The sequence below is a fragment of the Heptranchias perlo genome, chromosome 17 (assembly GCF_035084215.1).
Source record: "Heptranchias perlo isolate sHepPer1 chromosome 17, sHepPer1.hap1, whole genome shotgun sequence".
Taxonomy (NCBI): Eukaryota; Metazoa; Chordata; class Chondrichthyes; order Hexanchiformes; family Hexanchidae; genus Heptranchias; species Heptranchias perlo.
The window spans coordinates 29569678-29595282 of record NC_090341.1 but is presented as its reverse complement, the minus strand read 5'-3'; the positions used below and the strand labels follow the sequence as shown (position 1 = coordinate 29595282).

Genomic DNA, 25605 nt, shown 5'->3' with positions numbered 1-25605 from the left:
CTTTACTCCCCCTTTACAGATTTGTGATTTGCAAACTACTGGAAACAGTCTTTACTATTTGCCCTCTCAAAACCTTGCATATATTTTCTAAAAACTTTCATTGGACCTACCCCTCAACTTTCTCTGTTCTGCTGAAAATAGTCCCAGTTTTTAAGCTTTACTTAGGTACATAGGAACAGGAGTAGGCCATTCAGACCCTCAAGTCTGTTCTGCCATTTAGTTAGATCATGACTGATCTGTACCTCAACTCCATTTACCTGACTTTTCTCCACATCCCTTGATTCCAGATTTCCACCACCCTTTGCGTACAAAGTGTTTACTGATTTCACTCCTGAATGGCCTTGTTCTAATTTTAAGATTGTGCCCCCTTTGATTCATGGAATGATACAGCACATAAAGGTGGCCATTTGGCCCATCTTGCCTGGGCCCTTGTCCTGGATTCCCCCATCAGAGGAAGTTATTTCTTTGTATCTGCTTATATCGAATCTTTTTATCATTTTAAACACCTCAATTAGATCACCCCTCAATTTTCTAAACTCAAGGGAATACGAACCAAGTTTATGCAACCTGACCTCATAATTAACCCTATATGTCCTGGCATAATTCCAGTGAACCTGACTTGTACCCCTTCCAAGACCAATATATCATTCCTGAGGTGCAGTGCCCAAAACTGAACTCAGTACTCCAGATAGGGTCTGACCAAGGCTCTGCACAACTGACCTTGAGATAAAGACCAACATTCCATTAGCCCCTTTGATTACTTTTTGTACCTGTGCACTAGTTTTAGTGAATTGTGTACCTGGAGTTGCTCCTCCACAGTTGCTAGTCTATCGCCATTAAGAAACTATTATGATTTGTCTTTCTTGGATTGTTCATGCCAATAACTTCTTATTCTAATAAATTTTAACAGTATCTTTTCCATGACCCAAATCTCTTTCCAGAACTGCATACCAATATTCGAGCAATGGTCTGGCCAATATCTTGTACAGATGTAACATCACCTCCTTGTTTTACATTCAATGTCCCTGTATGAAACTCAGACACTAATTTGCCGAGACTCTTACACGCTGCATTCCCACCTTCAAAAAAGGTGCATGAATCTGCATTCCTGGATCTCTCAGAATCTCTTAATATTTTTGCTTTATTTACTTTACAATATTTGAGACTAAAATGGGTTCCCTTGAAAAGAACACGTCAATAAGTCTGGAAAATGAACAGTCAATAAGCCAGTGCATTTGTCCCTCATCAAACTGACTAAAGTCTGCAATGAAACAAATTAGGTTAACATTCTAAATTATAAAATTGTTAGTGTGAAGGCTTCACCACAGCACTTTCCAATAGTTCTTTGAATCATTACCCATCCATGAATAATGGGAGATGGTCAGCTTATCACCTTGTTTGCCTGATTTGCAATTAGTATGTTGATGATGCAATATCAGGCCATCACAATTTGGTATCATCCTCAGGTTTTAGGAGACCAGACTTACGTTTGTAAATCTGACTGTGGGTGTATTTCCAAGTTTCACCTTCCAAGGAGTCAAGAAATATATTCCACCCCCCCCCCCCCCACCCGCAGCATTGTAATTTTCTGCTCATTGGCCACTTGAATGAGTTGGGGATGGTGGAAAACGCTGCATGTTCATGGAAAGACTTTACCTCATGGATGCTTGAACTGAAGTAACCGAGTACTTCGGAAATCTAATGAAGTTTTGCTAAAGATTCAGGGAGTTAAATAACTTAATAAGTTAAATGTGCTGTGTTGATTTCCTGCTGCTGCTTACATTTACTTTTAATAAAACTGACTCCGAGATTAGAGCCAAAACCACTTGGTCTGATAAATTATGCAAACAGAAAAGGGCATGTGAAATTTTCAGTCGGCAAATTACAGTAACGAAAATGTTCTATTCGACCCTGGGCAACACAGCATTGCCAGCCACCTGTATAAGGTCAAACTTAGTTCATAGGACACTGAGCTCAGGACTAGTATGTAGCATTGCCTGAAAGAAAAGCATTTATTTAGAAAATCTGGAATTCTATTTGGCTTTTCTTGGTATTTTCAACTGCACTGTTACCTTTAAAGGCCTATGTATCTGTACTTTTCAGCAGCTCTCCTACTGTCTTATTGACCACATAAAATTAGAACAAAATATAATTTTAAAGGCACAACATGAATTCTGTTTACCATGTCTTCCCTTCCATTCTCTTTTTTCACATTTTTATGTTTAACTTAAAAAGTCAACTATTTATCCTAAATCTAACAGAATTAATTGATTCCATACTTTATTCCCCTCTCAAAACAACATTAAACAACAGTTTTCTCACATTGCTTCTACTGTTCATTCTGATGCGGGAGCTGCTTCTAAAAAAAACTCTGGGCTTTCCTTGGCTGAAAAAATGACCTTTTGGGGCAGTTATCAGCTGAAAGTACAGCCACTGAAGAGCAGTCAGTGTCCAGGTCTTCCTGGATTCTGATCATTATACCCTCTCCTCCAGTTAGCTTTGTATAGCAAAGCTGTGGATCATGATATTATGACTTTGGTGACGCTGGGTCCCGGGTGGGTGGGTAAGATGCATTGCAAGGAACCACTGAATGTTATCTGGACTACTGATTCAAAATGCTAACTGTGTGCTCGATAATGATCGTAGTGGCTGCGCAAGTCTCCAATCTGTGCTCAGGTTCTGTCCATGGCTGCCGCAAGGGCACCCGCCATGTTTTGGGATTATTGACCAATTTTCCACAGAAAAGATTTGGAATAGAGTTACATTTAAATGGTGAATTTTTCAAGCAAAGTGTAATCACACAAGTTTAAAAAAAACAAGATGAAAAGCCATTAAAATGCTAATAAGCTAGGCTTTGAAGTTGTTTCCCAAAGACTGAAAACAATCAGCAACTCGCTGGCCTGTCTCAGTAATCGATATTATGTTGGGGAGTTCCTGGCCCAGGTGCTTGGCATAGGTTGCCCTCCCTCTGGTTGTTAACAAAAAGAGATTGAACAGGGACAGAAATACACACTGACAGTCAGGTGGTTTTTAAAACAGGTTTTCACAAGTTTAGCATGCAGGAGGACAGGTATTTTGTTTAAGTCAACCAAAGCAGCCCAATGACAGTGAAGCGTAGTGTGTTGATTATTTTGTACCATTTCACAAAAACGAGTTATGCTCATTAAACTGAGAGTTCAATCGTAATTGTTACTCGATGTTTACTTCCTGTCTGAGAAATAAAACAGCTTAATGTTTCATTCTGGCCCATCAACTGAAGAACTGAAGTGAGTAACCATGGAAACGGGGGCAGCAACTGTGTGTGGTGGTGGTGGTGGTGGGGGAGGGGGGTTAGTGGGGCCCATCACCATAGAAACCCAAAACTCATCACCATAGAGACCCATTATTTCAACTAGAATCTGTTAACAGTGGAGACTTCAGCCATTGCCATCGAGCACCGTAACCAGGTGAGAGAGAGACACACAATCAATTCATAAGACATATCACAGAAAGGGAAGAGATTCCATCATCGCTATACAAATATACCACAGAGGGGAGAGATTCTGTATCAGTATCTAAAATGTTCGTTCTAGTTCCTCATTAAATTTCTGGCCACTGCCAGCCACCGTCTGTATATCCTCCTCACCACCATCTCTCTCTTCCACCACCCCCCACCGGTACTCATCTGAGGACCTCAGGTAGCATTCTAACCGACCAAATTTGCTTTCTCGTGCAACCAGCAAGCTGCCTCTGGGGCCAGAAATGGCGCCCGCAGCATGCCGGCACTACCCTAATGAGGCCGACGGATCAATTTGCCTTGGCCCTGCTGCCGACTTCATTAGGCTCGTACAGCATCCGATACACCAGGATCACACCCCGATTTGAACACTGTCCAATTTCTAGGCCCCTGTCTCAATATATAAATAGATACAAGACCGGAATTTTTTTCATTATTCATTTTCGGGAAGTGGCCATCGCCAAATTCAAGGACTTGCCCATCCCTAGTTGCCCTTGAGAAAGTGGCAGTGGGCCATCTTCTTGAAGATTCTTGTTATTCTTTATAGTGTGTGGATACAACTGAGTGGCTTCCCAGGCCCCTTTTGTGGGCAGTTAAGAGTCAACCGCATTGTGTGCAAATGGTGCCACGTATCAGGAAGTCCAGGTAAGAACAGCAGGTGTCCTTCCCTAAAGGATGTCAATAAACCAGTTGAATTTTTATTTCAATCTGACAGCTTCATGGTCCCTTTTACTGGTACCAGATTTTTATTGGATAAGGAAAATACCATTTATTTATTTTCTAGGGACTAATAAAAAAACATTTACTTCACTGTCTCTCAAAACTTCTTTCCAAATGCTTTTAATGGTGACGTATACTCCTCCCAGCCCACAAAAGAGTGTAACTTACATCTCATTGTGAACAGCATGGGAAATCTACTTTGTATATTTACATAGGTTTATCTATCTATGTTATAGTCTTGCATAGAGTAAATACCCTCTTAGCACCACATTTTACTGCCCATCCACTTCGCCATCACACTTCAGCATATCCTCTAACTCATCTTGAGTGATGCCACAGGGGATTTGCTAGGCTACATTAAAAACTGGTACATTAGCATGCACAGATGTGATACTTCATGCAGATGCAAAAGTCCATGCAAAAAAGGAAAAACAGTTACTTAATGCAAGGTATTTCTGACCTAGGACTAAAACATTATAATTTGTAAACTTCCCTACCAATGCAACAATTAAACTCTGTGACTTAATCTTATTAATAATTATACTTTGTTGCCTTAAAGGGATTACAACAACATTGTAGCAGGATACATTGTGCATTACATAGTATAAAACTCTTGTTCTTGTAAGACAGCACATAGAATCATAGAATGTTACAGCACGGAAGGAGGCCATTCGGCCCATTAAGTCAGCACCGGCTTTATGCGTGAGCAATCCAGCTCGTCCCACTGCCCCACCCCACCCCCGTAGCCCTGCACAATTTTTTATTTCAAGTACTTATCCAGTTCCCTTTTGACGGCCATGATTGAATCTGCCTCCACCACTCCCTCAGGCAGTGCATTCCAGATCCTAACCACTCGCTGTGTAAAAAAGTTTTTCCTCATATCACCTTTTGCCAATCACCTTAAATCTATGCCCTCTGGTTCTTGATCCTTCAACCAATGGGAACAGTTTCTCTCCATCTACTCTGTCTAGACCCTTCGTAATTTTGAATACCTCTATCAAATCTTCTCTCAACCTTCTCTGTTCCAAGGAGAACAATCCCAGCTTCTCCAGTCTATCCACGTAATTTAAGTCCCTCATCCCTGGATTCATTCTAGTAAATCTCCTCTGCACCCTCTCTAGGGCCTTCACATCCTTCCACATTTCTGCCACATGTCTGCCCATGCCACCAGGGTGTCGATATCCTCTTGAAGTCTATCACTATCCTCCTCACTGTTCACTACACTTCCAAGTTTTGTGTCAGCTGCAAATTTTGAAATTGCGCCCTGTACTCCCAAGTCCAAGTTATTAATATATATCAAGAAAAGCAGTGGTCCCAGCACCAACCCCTGGGAAACACCACTGCATACCTCCCTCCAATCCGAAAAATAACCGTTCACTACTACTGTTTCCTGTCATTTAGCCAATTCTGTATCCGTGTTGCTATTGCTCCCTTTATTCCATGGGCTGCAATCTTAATAACAAGCCTATCATGTGGCACTTTATCAAACGCTTTTTGAAAATCCATATACACCACATCAACTGCATTGCCCTCATCTACCCTCTCTGTTGCCTGATCAAAAAACTCTATCAAGTTGGTTGAACACAATTTGCCTTAAATAAATCCATGCTGGCTTTCCCTAATCAATCCACACTCGTCCAAGTGACTGTTAATTCTGTCCCGGATTATTGTTTCCAAAAGTTTCCCCACCACAGAGGTTAAACTGACTGGCCTATAGCTGCTGGGTTTATCTTTACACCCTTTTTTGAACAAGGGTGTAACATTTGCAATTCTCCAGTCCTCTGGCACCGCTCCCGCATCTAAGGATGTCTGGAAGATTATGGCCAGTACCTCCACAATTTCCCCCCTTACTTCCCTCAGCACCCTAGGGTGTATCCCATCCGGACCAGGTGACATATCTATTTTAAGTACAGCTAGCCTTACTCGTACCTTTTCTTTTTCAACTTTTAGTCCATCCAGTATCTTAACAATACCTTCCTTTATTAAGACTCTGGCAGCATCTTCTTCCTTGGCAAAGACCGATGCAAAGTACTCATTTAGTACCTCGGCCATGCCCACTGCCTCCATGAGTAGATCTCCTTTATGGTCCCTAATCCGCCCCACCCCTGCTCTTACTACCCGTTTACTGTTGACATGTACGTAGAAGACTTTTGGATTCCCTTTTATGTTGGCCGCCAGTCTATTCTCATTCTCTCCCTTAGCCCCTCTTATTTCCTTTTTCACTTCCCCAACCTACCCTGAACAAAGACACAATAGGTATGCTCGTGTATTTTCAATACATTTTTTTTCAAATTTCAGGTTTTGCCTCCACACACTAGACATTATTTTGTTACAGATGCAAAATTGTCTATTAAAAAGAAAGAAACAAGCCAGTAATTTACCTGGAGCTTGAAATTTACAAGCAGTTCATTGACCTCAGCAACAATTATAAACAACTATAATTACCTTGATTTCCACAAGGAGTATTTGAGCAGCGGCCTGAAACAGACTTGCCAGGTTAGCAGCTATATATCACATACATGCTCCAGACCCCAGACTACCCGTGAGCAATGCTATGGAAGGTCTATTCGCATACACACCTAGAAAATCACAGACAGTTTGAAATACATCAAATGTCACACTGCAATTCCCAAGTTCTGATACCTCAGTTTACTAATTAATGATTCTTTCAAAATTTCGACTTAGAGCTTCTACTTCTATCATATATTGGCAAAAAATTAATTTTGTAACATCACTTACCAAAAAAGACAATTTAAAAATTGATACAGTAACAGTCCTACATTACTGAAAACGATGCATGAATGTTGACATCATCATTTATTGTGCTAAAATGATCTTGATAAGACAACCACTGGAGAAGAGTTGCAGCATCGCACCCTAGATGGGACGCAAACAAATCTGCTTCAATTGCCCAAAGAATTTCCCTCTGTCAATTGGAAAAGTGTTTTTAATCAAATGACATTATGTATATATCAAATCTGGCAAACTGTAATTATAGGCACATTGCACAGAGAACATTACAAAGTGCATCAAATGGAATGGCGATTATCAATAATGGCTATGCTGGAAATGTTTTATTGAAAGATGTTATATTGCAGAAAAAAATTGTTTTCTCTGCATTCTAATTACTGTACAGAACATAACATTCTGGAAGACCAGAGAGTATAATCTTAGGGGTTATAGCTTCCAGTTTCCTGATTAAGATGCAAATAATAGTGCTTTAGCAAATGATTCAATTTACTTTTACTACAAAATGATTTTGTTCACAAAAGGAGTTGGATATTTCCCACCTCCAACATTCTCATATCACTCCTCTTCCCTTTAAAGCCGTGAATCACGCTTGGGTAGAATATAATGAGTGTGGCAAGCCCTTGAACACATTACCCAAGTGGTCATTCTTCCTATGTGAGCTTGGCCAACAAGACTCAGCAACTACCATTATGGCCTGATGTATCTTTTAGTTGGTGTCCAGGCATGAATTTCCAACGGGGGTCACTTGCTACAGATCAGGAGTGGTGCATAAGCACTTGGTCACTAAATTATGAGCTACACAAGAGAATATCAGAAAACACTTTTTTTTTAAAAAAAGGTGCTACTTACACATATGCAAGTAACATTATTCTGATCCATAAGTCCCTGCCTTATGGTAGTCACATAGTTGTCAAAAAGCCTCCAGGCACATGTAAATGCTGAAGATTCGATTACCCCAAAAAGTTATCAACAATGGAAAATGGGCATGTTTTAAATTAAAGCTCACTTGCTTATTACAAGTGGCTGAAAAGTTTAAATGCCACATAATTCTAAATGAATATCAATTGAACTAAAAGTGTTCAAAAGCTAACACCCAGAGGAATCTTGGTTAAAGGGCATAATGTGCAACTACAGAAATTTTTGCACAATGAAATTCATTTGGGAGATATTGATTTGATACTAATTTAAAACCCAAGGAAGTTTTTAAAATCTGAGTTATTGATTGCACTTATGTGGATTTTTTTCAACAGCAACTGGAGACATTAAAGGTTATTATAAAACATGCAGTGCTCAAAGATTAAAACATTTCCTGTTGCATTATATCACATGAATACTCAATATTAAATTAAGTGTGACATGAATAATGTTCTTAATGCCAAAGGCATGTCGGGATGTTGTCTTGCAAATGACAATGATTTCTCAAGTTATACAGGAAAGATATCTCAAAAAGTGGGGGAGGAGTAAGGCTGAGGGGGGAGAAGGGAGGTGCCAGAAAAACATTAAAAAGTACAAAGCCAAAAAAGTCAAATTATAACTAATTAAAGTCACAAAATATATTTGACATACTAGCAGGAAAGTCCTTTATACTCTTCAAATCAATGAAGTCTTAGCTTAAGCCCAGAAAGGTTTAAAGTAAGTTCTGTATAAAGCATCAGCTAGGTTTACCAGTTATAAAACCAGGTTTGAAATTATTTTGGAGCTGAACTCAATTTAAACATCCCACTGCCATTAACAATGCTTTCTTTTTACTGGACAAAAGTATTCAAGCAATATAAATCAATATTTATTATGTGACATTCATGACACTTACTAAACTTCAGCATTTAATTAGAATGCTCACCATAAATGTGCAGCTCACCCATCAGTGCCATATCTAACGAAACACAATTGTCTAATCCAATTGTGACTAGAATCACTTCCTCAAAAGTGGACGACAACTTATGTTAGCTGAATTGAGAGAAACTTTGTGTCATTTGTAAAATATACTTTGTAAAAAGAAACAAAAAAGCTTTTTTTGTTGCATCTGCAAAATGCTTTCTTTGTAGCACTCTCGTGTGTTATTTTTAGAACTACTGTTTAGTCACCAGTCACTCTCAACAACATGGTTCAAGACTCTTATGACCTCTAAAAAGTTATACAGAAGATAGGCATGTAACTGAGAAAATCAAGATATCTGTACCATGAAATGAACTAAGTTATGCTACATAATAGGTACTGGAACCTGAAGAGGCATACACAGCAAAAATGTATATGTTGTACAAACTAGAAATGTACATTAACTACATGATAAGATTAATCATTCGGTTATCAGGAAGCTAGGAATGCTGAAATTAGAATATTATTATTGGATTTTATTATTGGAATATATTAGTTTTGTATAGGGAAACAAAAACAATTTTAAAAATACACATTCTAACTACTAACACTGTTCACTCACAAAATATAAATAATTTCACTCATTTCATAAATCAAAGAATAAAAATAGATGCCACTTAGCCTAGTAGCTAGGATAGATGGACTAGGAAACCAGCTTTCCAAGTTCCACGTGCACAGGACTAGAGGGTAAATGCCTGTTGAAAAAATGCTTCCCCCCAAAGAAAACAATTGATGTAGAACATTATGGCCCGGAAATTGCTCAAGAAATAATGGAGAGGCTAACAGGGCTAGCGCATGTGCAGTGAAACGTGGAAAACGGACAGAAAACAGAGAGGAGGAATAAACGGGTCATTTTCTGGTTGGCAGATTGAAACTAGTGGGATGCTGCAAGGATCAGTGCTTGGGCTTCAGTTGTTTACAATATATATCAATGACTTAGATGAGGGGACCGGGTGTAATGTATGCAAGTTTGCTGATGACACAAAGCTAGGTGGGAATGTAAGCTGTGAGGAGGACAAAAAGATGCTGCAAAGGGCTATAAGGTTAAGTGAATGGGTGAGAAGGTGGCAGATAGAGTATAATGGGGGAAATGTGAAATTATCCACTTTGGTAGGAAGAATAGAAAAGCTGAATACTTTTTAAAAAGGTGAGGGACTAAGAAATGTTGGTAGTCGGAGGGATTTGGATGTCCTTGAACACGAATCACAGAAAGTTAACATGCAGGTACAGCAAGCAATTAGGAAGGCAAATGGTATGTTAGCCTTTATCGCAAGAGGGTTGGGAGTATAAGAGTAAGGAGGTCTTGCTGCAATTATATCGGGCTCTGGTGAGACCACACTTGCAGTACTGTGTACAGTTTTGGTCTCCTTACCTATGGAAGGATATACTTGCCTTAGAGGTGGAGCAACAAAGGTTCACTAGATTGATTCCTGGGATGAGGAGAGATTGAGTAGAATGGGCCTATATTCTCTGGAGTTTAGAAGAATGAGAGGTGATCTCGTTGAAACTTATGAAATTCTTAGACGACTTGACAGGGTAGATGCTGAGAGGCTGTTTCCTTTGGCTGGAGAGTCTCGAACTAGGGGTCACAGTCTCAAGATAAGGGGTCGGCCATTTAGGACCGAGATGAGGAAAAATTTCTTCACTCAGAGGGTTGTGAATCTTTGGAATTCTCTACCCCAGAGTGCTGTGGATGCTGAGTTGTTGAGTCTATTCAAGACTGAGATCGATAGAATTTTGGACACTAAGGCAATCAAGGAATTATTGGGATAGGGCGAGAAAGTGGAGTTGAGGCAGAAGATCAGCCATGACCTTACTGAATGGCGAATGGCGGGGCAGGCTCAAGGGGCCATATGGCCTACTCCTGCTCCTATTTCTTATGTTCTTAAATTGCTCTACCATTTGCCCTTCTCGTTTGAAAGCTTCACATTAAAGAGCACTCACCTGCTGAATGAATGGACCAGTGCGAACTTGCTGCACTGCCCAGCTGGAAATGAACTAATCGCTCCATAAAAATGGTACGCTGGGTTTCTTAGGCCTAAACTAACTTAACAGCATGGTAAGTATTAATGATTGCCAAACAACCTCTCTGGCACTGAAAATTAACTTTTAAAAATGTGGAATCTCATTCCTACCGATATTAATTGTTTTTGGGGACATTTTAAAGAAGGAGATAAATTTAAAATTGTTAATTTTTAAAAAACTTATTCTTGCTGTCTCTTTTACCTCTGTGTTTTAATGTTACCCTCTCTCATTAAGCTTTCTCTAAATAATTCTACAGAGAATTTACGAATCCGCCTTCTTGGTTCTTAGTCTGCGTTGCTTGTGAGAGAAACTTCACTTCCTGGTTCTGACTGTGCAGCTTGTCAATGATGCTTCCAGCTGATTGGTTGAGGGGAGAGAGCAGTCCTTTCCTCCTCTCAGCTCAGAGAAGCCTGGGAAAGACCAGTGCATTTCCTGCAGGTCTCAATTAAAGCAAGTTGGCGCCCAGAGCCCGTGGAAAGTTTGTGGGTGAGTTAGTTACTTAGGAGCAGCAGGCGACATGCGTTCGCCACTCAGCACAATTTCCGGCTCTATATTTTATAGGTATTGCCTACTATAAAGAACTCAACTGGATTTAGCATTGTCTTGCCATTAATCCTTTAGGATAAATAAATCCATATATCCATTATTCATCCAACACATTTTGTTTGGTAACAACACATTTCCTTGTGAGATAGTCATTTGTTAGAAACTAAAAATGCTTTCTGGGTACTATTTCTCTGGAAAGAACTATTTCTCCTCACCCATTTCATAGTATCATAGAAAAGTTAGAGCACAGAAGGAGGCCATTCAGCCCATTGTGTCCGTGCCGGCCGAAAAAGTGCTATCTAGCTTAATCCCACTTTCCAGCCCTTGGTCCGTAGCCCTGTAGGTTACGGCACTTCAAGAGCACATCCAAGTACTTCTTAAATGAGTTGAGGGTTTCTTCCTCTACCACCCTTTCAGGCAGTGAGTTCCAGACCCCCACCACCCTCTGGGTGAAAAAAATTCTCCTCAACTCCCCTCTAACCCTTCCACCAATTACTTTAAATCTATGCCCCCTGGTCACTGACCCCTCTGCTAAGGGAAATAGGTCCTCCTCATCCATACAATCTAGTCCCGTCATAATTTTATAAACCTCAATTAAATCTCCCCTCATTTGGCTCCCCAAGGACCTATATTGTGGGTTAACCTTCTTCAGAATATAACTGATATAACTAAGCAAGCTAGAAACCAATCTTTACCGGAAATCAAACCTATGCACACATGTTGCTGTCATGTTACTGAGCTGCTCGTTTATAGCAATAAATTTTCTTGTATCCACTATATAGCACTTGCGCAAATTCTCAGCCAAATTATTTTAACTTCGTTGCTTAGTGCCATGACTAAGTTATGGCTACAATACATACAAGATGAATAAAAGATGATTCCTGGGATGGGAGGACTGACGTATGAGGAGAGATTGGGTCGACTAGGCCTATATTCACTAGAGTTTAGAAGAATGAGAGGTGATCTCATTGAAACATATAAAATTCTAACAGGACTAGACAGACGAGATCCAGGGAGGATGTTCCCGATGGCTGGGGAGTCCAGAACCAGGGGTCACAATCTCAGGATACGGGGTGTGCCATTTAGAACCGAGATGAGGAGAAGTTTCTTCACTCAGAGGGTGGTGAACCTGCGGAATTATCTACCACAGAAGGCAGTGGAGGCCGAGTCATTAGATGTATTCAAGATGGAGATAGATATATTTCTGAACGCTAAAGGGATCAAGGGATATGGGGAAAAAGCGGGAACAAGGTACTGAGTTCGACGATCAGCCATGATAATTTTGAATGGCGGAGCAGGCCCGAAGGGCCGAATGGCCTACTCTTGCTCCTATTTTCTATGTTTCTATGTTTCAGCAATTTAAAGTCTTGCATTGAAAATGGAAGAATTGTTTATATTTAGAATGTGAATGCTATGGGTAGTTTAAAGAAAAACAAATAAACAGAAAAGAAGCAAACAAGAATGTTATTAGAAACTAAATAATGAAGTGAACTAGGACATTCTGTTCTGAAAAAATGTCATGTTTTGGCACTTTCAAAATAGAGAAACCGTCACTAGTACAGCGGGAAGACTTTTAACCAAGCTGGCTATCCAAACGAGTCAGACCTTCCATCATATTGGGTGTAAAATTATTTCCATGCTGAATTAATACAGTTTAATACAGTACAATAATGGAATCAGTGATCATTAACTTGTCTGAACATGAACATTTCCTGAACTATTTGGATAAGTGGCATCCCACTGTGCAAGCTATTTCAGACAGCATTTTTGATTTCTCTTCTCCAAACCAAAATGTCAGATTCTTCCTCCGAGACTTGGCCTTTGCATCACCAGGTGGAAGACATTGCACACATTTTTCTGCCATTTAGTTCCAAACCAAATACAGAGCCTGAACAGTACAGTTCAAGTGAGATTGTGGGATAGATTTTCGGTGCAAAATTGACATTGCGGATCTATGGAAATAAAAATCGAGCGCTTCCTACAACGGGCAGCTGACTCGCAACGCCAGTTTTACACCTGGTGACAAGTTGAAAATTTTGGGAAAAGATGGCCATGTCTATAAGAAGGCCATAGTTTCATTGCCTTTTAAGTGGAGATGTGACAAAAAAAGCTAGACAACATATTATTTAAAATCGATACTTCAGGACTAAAGCAAAATAGATCTGATAAAGATTTTTGTTGGACAATTCCCCTGCCAAGACCATGATATTGAAAATGGGAATAAAATGAAATGAAAGCCTTACAAGTACATTCACAATTATCCCTCAGTTTATTTTTTTTACTCATTGGAGAGAATCAGGACGACAACATAATTGTAAAACTGAATCTAGTTGCCCATACTTAAGTTCTACAATGTTTGCATAAAAGAACTCAATACTGTTAAAGCTTGTGGAAGATAATTTAACCAAGTATAATTTAGTTCTCTAGATGCTTATAAATCTGGGGTTTATAAAAAGTGCCCCAAAGCAATTACATAATAAAGACCATCAAATGAATAATGAAACATTGAAGCATGGGATTATGTCCTCTAGTGTATTGCTCTCGTGTTCTTTTGGATACATCTTTTTTTGACTGCATCTTTATCTTGGCAAATATTACTTACTACCACACAGAATGGCCTGCAGAACTTTCAGTCCTAACAATTCAGACCTGTTATGAAGTAGATATCATTGGGTAGCCTTTCTAACTTTTTTTTTTTGAAGAGTGCAGTATTTTGCGAAACTACCACCACACAATCTCATCCGTCAACTTTGCAATCCAAGATTGCCTTGAAAAAGGACCAGGATTGACTCTCAGAGCACTTGTGGGGTTTACACAAGAACACACAAATCTGGAAGATGAGGAATGCCACTTCTCCAGAAAGACTTACTCATCGCAGTTTAGGAGAAAGCCACAAATAAAGCAAAAATTCTGTCAACCATCCGCTCCCTCCTCAGACAGGAACAAACACTCAATGACAATGCACAGTCAGGGTGTCAAAAATAGAACAATGTTCAGTCAATACAGAACTGATAGAAAGTTGCCAATTAATTCATAAGAGCTAAAAATGATAGGTTAATAAAGATATAATCCTTACTCAGAGAGTTCCAAATAAAACTATGTAGATAATCCATAGTGGTTATTAAATAATCATATTTTATGATTTCAGAGTTGCAACAAAACTTATCAGTTGTATGGTATGAAATACTGCAAGGATTCATTCTTTACCACATACATTCTTCAAACTTACTGTTTATTTCATAATTAGATAATATACACTAGCCACAAAAACTAAAAACATTAAAATCATCACAAGTACCTGGGAGGCAGCGAGTACACACGCAGAGTCCTTTTATCTCCAGTACTTACATTTGCATCCAGCTCAGATCAACAATATGAAAATCTCTTCTCTGCTAATGGTCTGACGTAAAACTAGTTTGGGCATTCTCAATCCATTTTCGCTCTGTCAACAATGGGCTATCATGATTCAGGCCTTCATCTAGTCAGTGGTACTGTGACAACTCCCCTGTCCTTCAAGTAACAACTTCAGTTTTAGCACCAATTGTGAATCTCCACCAGCCTTCTCATTTTAGAGTTCCTGAAAGTTTCATTTTTAATGCCATTTTTTTTTTTGAACGATTTCAACTGATTTTTAATATAATTTCCAGGTTTGTCTCCTTCAACTTTCCCCCTTTCAATTTTATCTGGATCTGGGCCCCGATCTTTAAGTAGTGTGGGCATCATCATGAGTGAGATACCAGTCCATAGAATTTCTTAAGTTCCAGTCTTCAATTTCTGTTTGAATGGGTAACACAAGACACAGTTAATGGCTGAGCACAGCAACCTAATCATGTGCATTTTATTGGGTCCATGGTATATCATTTTAATTACCTGTCTCATTATCACAACTTTGTTGGTGTTAACCATACATTTTAATCTAAATTGATTGTGGAACAATGAGCATACATTTAAGGTTCTTAGTTTTCAATGTTTATTTTTAACCCTATTTTGGCTTCACCAAACTTGTAGATTTTTTTAATATAAATCACCATTTTAAAATATGTCTATTATCCAGCAGTTGAACTTAGCCAGAATAGTACGCTGTCCCAGTTCTTATCTCATTGGGCACTTGTTATTAACACTTTTGTAGGACGGTAACAGTTCCTATCCACATCTACCAAGCGTGGGAACACAGGAACAGCAATAGGCCATTCAGCCCCTCCACCTTGTTCCGCCATTCAATGAGAACATGGTTGATCTGTATCCTAACTCCATTCACCCATCTTGGCTCCATATTCCTTAATACCCTTGCCGAGCAAAAAATCTATCGATCTCAGATTTAAAATTATTAATTGAACTCGCATCTACTGCTTTTTGTGGGAGAGTGTTCCATACATCTACCACCCTTTATGTGAAGAAGTGTTTCCTAACTTCTTTCCTGAATGGCCTGGCGCTGATTTTAAAGTTATATCCCCTTGTCCGAGACTTCCCCACTAGCGGAAAAAGTTTCTCTCCATCTACCCTATCAATTCCTTTCAAAATCCTAAAAACCTCAACCAAATCACCCCTAAACCTTCTACATTCTAGGGAATACAAGCCTAGTTTATGTAATCTCTCCTCATAATCTAACTCTTGGAGCCCGGGTAACATTCTAGTGAATCTGTGCTACACTCCTTCCAAGGCCAATATATCTTTTCTAAGGTGTGGAATCCAGAATTGCATACAGTACTCCAGATGTGGTCTAACCAGGGCCTTGTAAAACAGTAGCAAAACTTCCTCCCCTTTATATTCTAGCCCTCTAGTTATGAATACTAACATTCCATTAGCCTTTTTGATTATTTTTTGTACCCGACTACAAAAGGTGATCTGTGTACATGGACCCCTAAATCTCTTCGGACCTCCATTGTTCCTAGCTTTTCACCATTTAAAAAATACTCGGATCGATCCTTTTTTGGTCCAAAATGGATGACCTCACACTTACCTGCCTTGAAATTCATCTGCCACAGTTTTGTCCACTCACTTAATCTATCAATGTCTCTATAATTTTATGCTCCTGTCTACATTACTTACTATGCCACCAATCTTTGTCATCGGCAAACTTGGATATATGACTCTATATTGTGTTATCTAAGTCGTTAATATATAATGACTTTAAAAAAAATTGTTCATGGGATGTGGGCATCGCTGGCAAAGCCAGCATTTATTGCCCATCCCTGATTGCCCTTGAGAAGGTGGTGGTGAGCCACCTTCTTGAACCACTGCAGTCCGTGTGGTGATGGTTCTGCCACAGTGCTGTTAGGAAGGGAGTTCAGGATTTTGTCCCAGCGACGATGAAGGAACGGCAATATATTTCCAAGTCGGGATGGTGTGTGACTTGGAAGGGAACGTGCAGGTGGTGGTATTCCCATGTGACTGCTGCCCTTGTCCTTCTAGGTGGTAGAGGTCGCGGGTTTGGGAGGTGCTGTCGAAGAAGCCTTGGCGAGTTGCTGCAGTGCATCCTGTGGATGGTACACACTGCAGCCACGGTGCGCCGGTGATGAAGGGAGTGAATGTTTAGGGTGGTGGATGGAGTGCCAATCAAGCGGGCTGCTTTGTCCTGGATGGTGTCGAGCTTCTTGAGTATTGTTGGAGCTGCACTCATCCAGGCCAAGTGGAGAGTATTCCATCACACTCCTGACTTGTGCCTTGAAGATGGTGGAAAGGCTTTGGGGAGTCAGGAAGTACCCAGCCTCTGACCTGCTCTTGTAGCCACAGTATTTATGTGGCTGGTCCAGTTAAGTTTCTGGTCAGTGGTGACTAGTTGAGGCCCCAGCACAGATCCCTGTGGGACACCACTAGTCACTTCTTTCCAATTCGAGTACATACCCATTATCCCTACTCTCTGTCTTCTACCGGCTAACCAATATCCTAACCAGGTCAATAATTTGCCTTCAATTCCATGAGCTTTAATTTAAGCTAACACTCTCATATGTGGAACCTTATCAAATGCCTTCTGGAAGTCCATATAAACTATATCCATTGACATTCCCCTGTCTACTACTTTAGTTACTTCCTCAAAATTCAATTAGGTTCGATACACATGACCTATCCTTTATAAATCCAGGTTAGCTCTCTCATTAGCTCAAATTTCTCCAAGTGCTCTGTCACTGTTTCCTTAATTATAGATTCCAATAACTTTCCTGGTTTCTCTCTTACACCTTTCTTAAATAATGGAGTTATATTTGCAATTTTCCAATCTAAAAGGGACAATTCCTGAATCGAGAGAGCTTTGGAAGATTATGGCTTAAGCCTGGGGTGGAAACTATCAAGTCCTGCAGATTGGTCAGTCTTTAGTGCCATTACTTTTTCTAATACTGTTTTCTTGCTTATGGTAACTTCAGTGAATTCCAGTCCTTGATCATTATTAGTTTCCCTGGAATATCAGGTACATTATCCTCTTCCTCTACTGTGAAGACTGACACAAAGTAATTATTCTGCGAGTCTGCCATTTCCTTATTTTCATTTGCAATATTATCCGCATCTGTTTTTAAAAGGGCCAACATTAGCCTTGACTACCCTTTCTCTTCTAATGTAATTGTAAAAACTGTGTGTTAATCTTGATATCCCTCAAGTTTCTTTTCGTATTCCCTTTCAGCAGCTCTTACTATCTTTTTCGTCTTCCTTTGCTGTTCTTTATTTCTCTCCCATTTCCCTGGATCTAAACTATTCTTTGCAATTTTATATGCTCTTCCCTGAAGTTTTACATTATCTCTCACCTCTTTTGTCAACTGTTTTATTTGGTAAGTAGTGCTCTTGCCCCTTAGGGGTATATACTGGTCCGGTATTAAGCTAAATTCTTTTTCGAACATCTTCCACTGTTCAACTGTAGTTTTACCCGATATTCAGTAGCGGCATTTCTGCTGAGGAGTTCAAAATCCACACTATCCATAGCCTGGTTCCATCCCCAATCCCCCTTACTACTGCCAGCCTGCTCCTGGTTCTGCTCTCTTGCAGTTTTCAGTAATGAGATTAGCAATTGTTTTGTGCTAATCAATACTGCTAGAGATGAGACAAGCTTGGAGCTGTTGTCTCTGTGCCAGGAATGAGAGTTCGCGACGCAGTGTCTTTCACTTATAGATTTATTAGCAGAAGGGATACTCACAGACAACACACACGACGATGCCAAAGATGCGGGAGACTTCACGTTATAGTTGCTGAGCTCAGTCACAGGGTGATTAGCCCCCGGGCCTTCCGAACTTTGTGTTACTTTTATCCTATAGCTGAAGGCCGTGCTGCTGGGAATATCACCCTTGGTTTACGCTAACTACCATTAACTTTTTTTAAATTCATTCATGGGATGTGGGCGTCGCCAGCAAGGCCAGCATTTATTGCCCCATCCCTAATTGCCCTTGAGAGGATGGTGGTGAATCCCTTCTTGAACCGCTGTAGTCCGTGTGGTAAAGGTACTCCCACACTGCTGTTAGGTAGGGAGTTCCAGGATTTTGACCCAGTGACAATGAGGGAACGACGAAATATTTTCAAGTCAGGATGGTGTGGGTCTTGGAGGAAAACGTGCAGGTGGTGATGTTCCCATGCGTCTGTTGCCCTTATCCTTCTAGGTGGTAGAGGTTCGCAGGTTTAGGAGGTACTGTCGAAGAAGCCTTGGCGAGTGTTGCTGTAGTGCATCCTGTAGATGGTACACACTGCAGCCATGGTGCGCCGGTGGTGGAGGGGGTGAATGTTTAAGTTGATGGATGGGGTGCCAATCAAGTGGGCTGCTTTGTCCTGGATGGTGTCGAGCTTCTTGAGTGTTGTTGAAGCTGCACTCATCCAGGCAAGTGGAGAACATTCCATCACACTCCTGACTTGTGCCTTGTAAATGGAGGAAAGGCTTTGGGGAGTCAGGAGGTGAGTCACTCGCCACAGAATACCCAGCCTCTGACCTGCTCTTGTAGCCACAATATTTATATGGCTGGTCCAGTTAAGTTTCTGGTCAATGGTGACCCCCAGGAACTTAACTGGACCAGCCATATAAATATTGTGGAACAGTCTGTAGGTGTCTTTCAGCGTCTGTAGGTGTCCATCGCGTTCCCAGGAGGAACGCGATGGACACCTACAGACGCTGAAAGACGCCCTAGTAAGAACGGGATATGACGCTCGACTCATCGATCGACAGTTCCGACGGGCCACAGCAAAAAATCGCATAGACCTCCTCAGGAGACTAACACGGGACGCAACCAACAGAGTACCCTTTGTCGTCCAGTACTTCCCCGGAGCGGAGAAACTACGCCATGTTCTCCGCAGCCTTCAACATGTCATCAATGAGGACAAACACCTCGCTATGGCCATCCCCACACCTCCACTACTCGCCTTTAAACAGCCACCCAACCTCAAACAGACCATCGTTCGCAGCAAACTACCCAGCTTTCAAGAGAACAGCGTCCACGACGCCACACAACCCTGCCACGGTAACCTCTGCAAGACATGCCAGATCATCGACACAGATACCACCATCACACGAGATGACACCACCCACCAGGTGCATGGTTCATACTCCTGTGACTCGGCCAACGTTGTCTACCTCATACGTTGCAGGAAAGGATGCCCCAGAGCATGGTACATTGGCGAGACCATGCAGACGCTGCGACAACGGATGAACGGACACCGCGCAACAATCGCCAAACAGGAGGGTTCCCTCCCAGTCGGGGAACACTTCAGCAGTCATGGACATTCATCCACCGACCTTCGGGTAAGCGTACTCCAAGGCGGCCTTCGAGACACACGACAACGCAAAATCGTCGAGCAGAAATTGATAGCCAAGTTCCGCACCCATGAGGACGGCCTCAACCGGGATCTTGGGTTCATGTCACGCTACACGTTACCCCACCAGCGAACAAATGTTATCTGTTTTTAATATAATGGGTCATTTGCTGGCTCTCTCTGCCTTCCGGATGTTTCTGCCTCTCTGTGTTTTTTTTTCTCTGTTTTTTTTCCCTGTTTGTTTTTTTGTTGAATGTGTATTCGGGGGTTCTGCAGATGACACCTCTCTGTCTGAACACGGTGATTGCCTTGGCAACGGGCAGTTGCAGGGGCAGTCTGTAAACACCATGTATTATTCAATATGTATAAATGCGTAGGCTTCAAGGAGATCTTGAAACATTTACCTGAGGAAGGAGAAAATCTCCGAAAGCTTGTGAATTTAAAATAAAATTGCTGGACTATAACTTGGTGTTGTAAAATTGTTTACAATTGTCGACCCCCAGGATGTTGATGGTGGGGGATTCGGCGATGGTAATGCAGTTGAATGTCAAGGGGAGGTGGTTAGACTCTCTCTTGTTGGAGATGGGCATTGCCTGGCACTTGTCTGGTGCAAATGTTACTTGCCACTTATCAGCCCAAGCCTGGATGTTGTCCAGGTCTTGCTGCACGCAGGCATGGACTGCTTCATTATCTGAGGGGTTGCGAGTGGAACTGAACACTGTGCAATCAGTGAACACCCCCACTTCTGACTTTACGACGGAGGGAAGGACATTGATGAAGCCGCTGAAGATGGTTGGGCCTAGGACACTGCCCTGAGGAACTCTTGCAGCAATGTCCTGGGGCTGAGATGATTGGCCTCCAACAACCCACTACCATCTTTCTTTGCGCTAGGTATGACTCCAGTCACTGGAGGGTTTTCCCCCGATTCCCATTGGCTTCAATTTTACTAGGGCTCCTTGATGCCACACTTGGTCAAATGCTTCCCTGATGTCAAGGGCAGTCACTCTCACCTCACCTCTGGAATTCAGCTCTTTTGTCCATGTTTGGACCAAGGCTGTAATGAGGTCTGGAGCCGAGTGGTCCTGGCGGAACCCAAACTGAGCATCGTTGAGCAGGTTATTGGTGAATAAGTGCCGCTTGATAGCACTGTTGACGACACCTTCCATCACTTTGCTGATGATTGAGAGTAGACTGATGGAGCGGTAATTGGCCAGATTGGATTTGTCCTGCTTTTTGTGGACAGGACATACCTGGGCAATTTTCCACTTTGTTGGGTAGATGCCAGTGTTGTAGCTGTACTGGAACAGCTTGGCTAGAAGCGCGGCTAATTCTGGAGCACAAGTCTTCAGCACTGCAGCCATGATGTTGTTGGGGCCCAAAGCCTTTGCTGTATCCAGTGCGCTCAGTCGTTTCTTGATATTATGTGGAGTGAATCAAATTGGCTGTAGACTGGCTTCTGTGATGGTGGGGATCTCGGGAGGAGGCCGAGATGGATTATCCACTTGGCACTTCAGGCTAAAGATGGTTGCAAACGCTTCAGTCTTGCCTTTTGCACTCATGTGCTGGGCTCTGCCATCATTGAGGACGGGGATGTTCAGGGAGCCTCCACCTCCCTTTAGTTGTTTAATTGTCCACCACCATTCATGACTGGATGTGGCAGGATTGCAGAGCTTTGAGCTGATCCGTTGGTTGTGATATTGCTTAGCTTTGTCTATAGTGTACATGTGTTGTAGCTTCACCTCATTTTTAGGTATGCCTGGTGCTGCTCCTGTCATGCTCTTCTACACTCCTCATTGAACCAGGGTTGATCCACTTGGCATGATGGTAATGGTAGAGTGACGGATATGCCGGGCCATGAGGTTACAGATTGTGCTGGAATACAATTCTTCTGCTGCTGATGGCCCACAGCGCCTCATGGATGCCCAGTTTTGAACTTCTAGATCTGTTCTGAATCTATCCCATTTGGAATGGTGGTAGTGCCACACAACACTGATGGATGGTGTCTTCAGTGTGAAGACGGAACTTCATCTCCACAAGGACTGTGCGGTGGTCACTCCTACCAATGCTGTCATGGACAGATGTATCTGTGACAGGTAGATTGGTGAGGACGAGATCAAGTAGGTTTCTCCCCTTGTGTTGGTTCTCTCACCACCTGCCGCAGCCCATTAGAGGATTAAGTAATGCTAATCTCAAGTCTTCCAAGTTAAACTTCAGAGATGTGTGATTTTGTTAAAATAACTGGTCAGAATCTCTACAATACACCTAAGCAGTCACAGAAGTGATGTTCCAAAAATACATGGATACTGCTTGCTCATAAAATTAATTTATAAATACAAGTATTGAAGTTGCATCATTTTTTCCTCAGGCTTCCAGACAGCAAACAATTCAATTTAAACAAAGTCTTCAAAATACATTCTTCGTACACCTTGTACTTGCAGTGTTATAAATAGGTTTTAGACATTTTAAAATGGAAGGCCTTTTGCTTCCTCCTGCCAGCTGTTGCTTTGCTCCGCTGAGGTGTAACGGTGATAATCTCACTAATCTGCCTCAACTCCCCTGGCTTGGGGTGATAAATGTATCATCCACTGTTCACTCTCTAGATTCACTTCATTTAGCATTTTAAGGTTAAAAAAAAACCGGTCTAATTAGGCACCACTAATCAGGTAGAATTGTAGGTGATTGACGACTAAGGAATTGCTATCTGGTGCACACAAAAAGTAACAGATTGGCTACTCACTTGCAGAAGCAGGAGATTTATCAATAGCCGTTGGAATGCAAAGAAACCCAATAAATAGCCTGCAACTAGATAGAGACTATAAAAATGTTTCGTAGCCACAAACAGACACTGATTAATGGGTGGCAAAAAATATTGTAAACTTTATTATTTGTTTTAAAATGAGCTTGGCTGTAATGTTTAGACATTTAGTTTTCATCTAAGTACTGAAGAACAATTCAAATATATGCAGCAAGGTTAGGATGGGAAACATCTTTTCACATATCATGAATCACTGGCTTTATCAGGAAAGGAAACGGAGGTAAAAATTGTTCAGTATGGCAGATGTAGGCAACTTAACAAAATTCTTCTATTCCTTTCTCAGCAAGGTTAGTGGCGTGAAAGATTGGGTCTTATAGGCACTAGTAACTTTGTTGCAACTAACTGCACCTGCAAGATGATGACCAATTATTGCTTTATTTGTTCATCTATTTGTGATTGTATGATGGTCACAGTGGTACAGCAGGTATAGTGACATGGAAAGAGTTCTGTTCGAGCATATTTTGTTGTGCTTCATTAAAAAGATAAGACAAAAGCACTGAATCAATGACTAGTTTCCAACACTAACATTTCTAATGAAAAATAAGCATTTTTGTGACCTTCATACATAAGATCAATTTTGAAACGTATGCCAAAAATTATCTTTCTTGGATCAATTTAAAGTTTGTGAATAAACACTTCAGGTTAAAAACAATTTAGAATATTTTTTTTCCGCAAATAGTAACATATCCACAGATACTGAGCTAAAGAGTCGTCACCATATCTACTTGGGGGAAAAAAATTCAAATTGATCTGTGTGACTTCAGTAAAAAAGAAAACCATACCTGAGTGAAAGCAATTGTGACGCAGTTCATTTGAACTGGTCAAATTCTGGCATATACAACATTGAGGCCTTGTTCAACATTGAGATCGAGATCAAGGACCCAGCTTGAAGAACTTTCAAAGAGTGAAACTAGATGTCAAATAATAATCAAGCCATTACTGAAGCAACCACTTTTGGAGCTTTGCATTCAAGGAACCAGAAATACTAAGTAATGTTCTAATCTTTTGGTGACAGATTAGTGTTCAAGAATGAAGTGTTAGTAAACACATTTGGATCCACTAATAGTTCATAGAAACGCATCGGATGTACTAAAACGTGATCTAAAGAATGAACCAAGAAAGTAATGTATCTATTGTATAAGCTTGTTTTATTCCAGTAAATTTAAATATGATTATTGATTTTAACCAATTAATACAACTGAACAAACTGGAAAGGGAAGTAAAAACAAAATGGTATATAAATCCTAGACTTAAGTTACTGGCTGAATCATTGTTAAGGAACAGCTGAATTCAAGTAATTATGCAATCACTAAGTGTATCGTGTTTTAAAAGGCATTTCCAGTGTGTACAGGAATGAGTACAGAGCAATACTCAGCTGTATTTCTTCCCTATGTGCATGTGCCCTCATTTTCACTTTCACCGTTACAAGGACCAATATATTAACTATTCGTCTAATGCAGTTGGTTCAACATTTTATTTTTCAATGTCCTCAACTCTACTCAGCAAAAGTATCTAAGCTCAAACTACTGAAAGGTTCTATTGTGCAAGACGTCTTCCTAAAATAATGAATGCGTGATTGGGGGAAAATGTTATATTTACTACTCTCAAGTAAGTACCCTCACAACATTAAAAACTTACTTACCGACTTAATATGGGCTTCATACTGTCCGACTACTTGTCACAGCATTAATGCTAGAACTGTAATTGAATAAACTATCTTGCAAGTTATATCTGTATAAGCTACAAAACTTACAAAAATGTCAAGTTGTTTTGTTTTGTCTGGACATATTTGTGAAGGTAAAAAAAACCCACTACTATAACTGAGCAACTGGTTGATCCAGATTGTTACTACACACAATACAAAGACATTTATATCAGGGAAAAGGTACCTTTTTCATTGGCCTCAAACACAATATAATGAAGTATGTGTAAAAAGTGCACTTACAGCTATAGCACCGCTTCTGTTACACACCCTACGGCCTGAGCAACATGAAATGAATAATGTCACATTTCACATTGGGTCTTCAGGGACAAAATACGAGTCATGTTCACTGTAAGAAACATTCAGACTGGAGGCAAATGAATCTCCAAGGCGAGGATTCAAAAGCTGTGGAAAACAGCATTTTCCTACAGGGAGGAATTTTTCATAATCTTGGTCACCATATAAGTCCTTTGCTTGTCATTCTGTCAAAGTTGCTCTTACCTGAATAAGCCCAATATGGATCCCCAGATTCTCTACGTCTTCGTATATGAATAACATTTTCAAGCTTGTTCTCCTGCAGTGATCCAACATGATCTTCTGTCAAAGCTGAGAAAAAGTGGAGGGGAAAAAACAAAATGTAGATTTGTACTAGATTTATTTTGTAAATTTTCCTATATAAAACACTCACAATTAGTGAAAATATTGAATGCTTGTACACAGTAATATTTTCTTTCTTGAATTTATTTTCAGAGTTGTCCAGGGCTTTTGCAGTTTTGATCTTCAAATAATAGGTGTAATAATTTAGCTCATATCTATTTAATAGGATGGTAACTAGAGCATCCCATAAAAGACAGTCTTTTTAAAAATTCTGGAGAAACTACAAAACATCCAAGAAGAAGCACTTGAAATGCCATAGCATACAAGGCTACGGACCAAATGCTGGAATATGGGATTAGA

The 25605-nt window shown here is 40.7% G+C and overlaps 1 protein-coding gene across 2 annotated transcripts in view; it reads right to left on the bottom strand.

The window, feature by feature from the left end:
• LOC137334222 (receptor-type tyrosine-protein phosphatase gamma-like) overlaps positions 1–25605 on the bottom strand; it is a 549824-nt gene that overhangs the window by 485959 nt on the left and 38260 nt on the right. For both annotated transcript variants that reach the window (XM_067998832.1, XM_067998831.1), the window contains exon 2: positions 25150–25254. In XM_067998832.1, coding sequence (XP_067854933.1) covers positions 25150–25254 — 105 coding nt within the window. The remainder of the gene's footprint in view (positions 1–25149; positions 25255–25605) is intronic.